Below are 2522 nucleotides of genomic sequence, written 5' to 3'. Positions count from 1 at the left end.
AAAGGTGCCCTTTTCTGTTGAAGCTTCGAATTTGACTTGTTGTTCTGATATGGTACCTAATTAAATATTAAGCTTATTTTAGCTGGATTTGTCTGAAACATATTTATTTTATAATATTTGTCCCCCACGGGATCCGAAAATGTAACCACTTTATGGTGCGTATTATAAGTTTCATCTATGAAGTGACTACCTACTTACCTTTAACACTAAAATATAAGAGATGAATATAAAATTATATGTTTCTCTGTTTAAAAAATGCTCATAATTTTCTTCCAGTTACACCAGCAGATAAGTAGAGCTTTTCATTTCTTAAAGCACTCTCAATTAAAACGGCTTTCCAGCCTTGTTCGTCTAGGTATACTTAAAAACCGTCAAATCGCGTAAGACAGCTCGCCCGGGTGTTCCCGACCGGGTGACCGGGCTGTGACCGCGTGACCCGGTCACACGCTGACCCGGTTGCGCTACCGGGTATGCACCCCGCCCTGTGCATCCCGCGATTGATTCCTGCGGCTACCGGTGTTGTTTTTGAGTTGCATGGACTACGAATTAATGGTATTACTTTGTGAAATGGATTTCGGAGGATGCAAACTTTTAGCTCTTACAATATCTTTCAAATCAAAATGTATAACGAATGATTGATGACCTATTCTGGATAAGTGCCCAGTTTAAAAAACATATGATGTTGTAGTACTTAAAAACAAATAACTGCTTAGTGAAAACTCAATTTAATAGTGGCACTTAAGAACAACACTTTTACTAATTACAATTTACCTACAATATAAAATTATACAAAAACCATCAAAAATGCTTATCGAAAGAATCCTTCGTGTCTTTTGATAACGTGCTACTGTCAAAAGTGGCGCCAATGCTGTCCAAATTTTTAGCAAACTTAACATGTATGTCCCTCTTCAAATCGTTCGCAAACTCATCAAATTCAGGATCAGAACTCAAGATTAGGTTCTCATTTAGCTTTGGAGCGATACTTATATGTTTCATCACCAGTTTGATCACTCTCTTCATCGTACTAAACTCTCTCTTGAATTTCGTAACCATGTTCGTTTTTGATTCCAGTAAAGTTTTCAGTTTTTCATTTTCCAGTTGTAATGCTAAATTTTCTTTATGCCTTTCCAATTCTTGTCGGTTTACAGTGTCTAATTGTTTTTTCATTTCAATAATAATTATACGGAACCCCTTCTTAGTTCGCATGAGGACTGAATTGGTTCTTGCTAATTCTCTTTTCAGATTTTCGATATCTTCTTGTAACCTCCGAATGGTATGAAGACTGGAGTTAGAACCTGTCTTCTTTTTATTATTTTTATTGAGCACCTCTTTAACTATTACTTCGACTGCTGTTGTGTTATTCCTGAACACTTCATACGAAGTCCCGGGTTCGCTTTCATCGCATTTATTTAATTTCATTTGTGTGGACCTCGTGTTATTTGAAATTGAATCATCGGATACGGGACTTTTGGGTTTCACTGCAAAGGACATGTTTAAAGCACTAGTTATTTCAATAAAAAAAATACAAAAATATGTTTGGAGAAACGTTTTTTGTGTTTTATTATGACTTATGACATTGGCAGTTCAAAGACAACTTTTATTATTTTTTAAATTACAGCTGAAACCTTTTAACAGAAACCTATAATTGCTGATAACTGCATTAAAAAGTAGGTTTTAAAAGTCTACCAAAATTAAGTGCAGTTTTCAGAAGTCGTGCTTATTTCACCCATATTATATTACCCACGTCTACAAGTATAGTTTTATGGCGGTTTCACCCTTTCTTTCCCTTTGTTAGATTTCAGTGTTCTATACCTATAAGATCAATATATGAGGAAGGATACAGCCTCCACACGTCGTTACCAAGGGCGCCTAATTGAAGGCGCGCTCCTGGCTGGGGGGAAGACTTTTTCCTACATAACAAAGAATTATAATGGTAGGATCACAGCTGGTACAGCACATGTCTTGGTAGGAAGCAATCTCGTTATAAGAGTACTTTGGAGTTTCATTATTTTGTATAGACGTTCCTACCGTTACTATTGTACTTGTTACGTGATAACATACAAATATTACATATTATGTTTTTCTATTATAGAAAAAAAAATAGTGCAATAGGGTAAAAACCGTTTTTAGCATGTTTGTTTAGACGTACGTATTGGTGCTTTGATTTAACCTAAGCAAAGGACTGACTGCTCCCAACAATGGTGTCCATCTGTCCCTTACTCGTATTTTCGAATACGTCCGTTTCTCCCTCATTTCATATATGAAACATAGATACTTATGTATAGAAAAATTCTGTCTAGCTAGAGCAAAAATAACAAGAAGGAATAGGAATTTCATAATAAGTACTTACCCAACTACTTCACTACGCCCATTTTCACAACACAACTTGTTTTTTTAATTCACTTGCTCTATTAAATAATGCAGGCAATAAGCGTGGTAGCTAATGAACGAGCGGTAAACAGGGCGGCAAACACCGGGCGATCCTCCCACCTCCCAGCACGAGCCACCTTCATTCACTTATT

General features: G+C 36.3%; 1 protein-coding gene across 1 annotated transcript; it reads right to left on the bottom strand.

The window, feature by feature from the left end:
- Positions 1 to 738: 738 nt before the first annotated feature.
- Positions 739 to 1548, bottom strand: LOC114364761 (uncharacterized). Its single transcript, XM_028321060.1, has one exon. It carries the CDS (start codon positions 1489 to 1491, stop codon positions 799 to 801), a length of 693 nt encoding a protein of 230 aa, XP_028176861.1. The 5' UTR covers positions 1492 to 1548; the 3' UTR covers positions 739 to 798.
- Positions 1549 to 2522: the final 974 nt, after the last annotated feature.

This window comes from Ostrinia furnacalis, unplaced genomic scaffold (genome assembly GCF_004193835.3).
Source record: "Ostrinia furnacalis isolate ACB-3 unplaced genomic scaffold, ASM419383v2 OfSCF7464, whole genome shotgun sequence".
In the NCBI taxonomy this organism is placed as follows: domain Eukaryota; kingdom Metazoa; phylum Arthropoda; class Insecta; order Lepidoptera; family Crambidae; genus Ostrinia; species Ostrinia furnacalis.
This window is presented reverse-complemented; position numbering and strand designations above follow the sequence as displayed.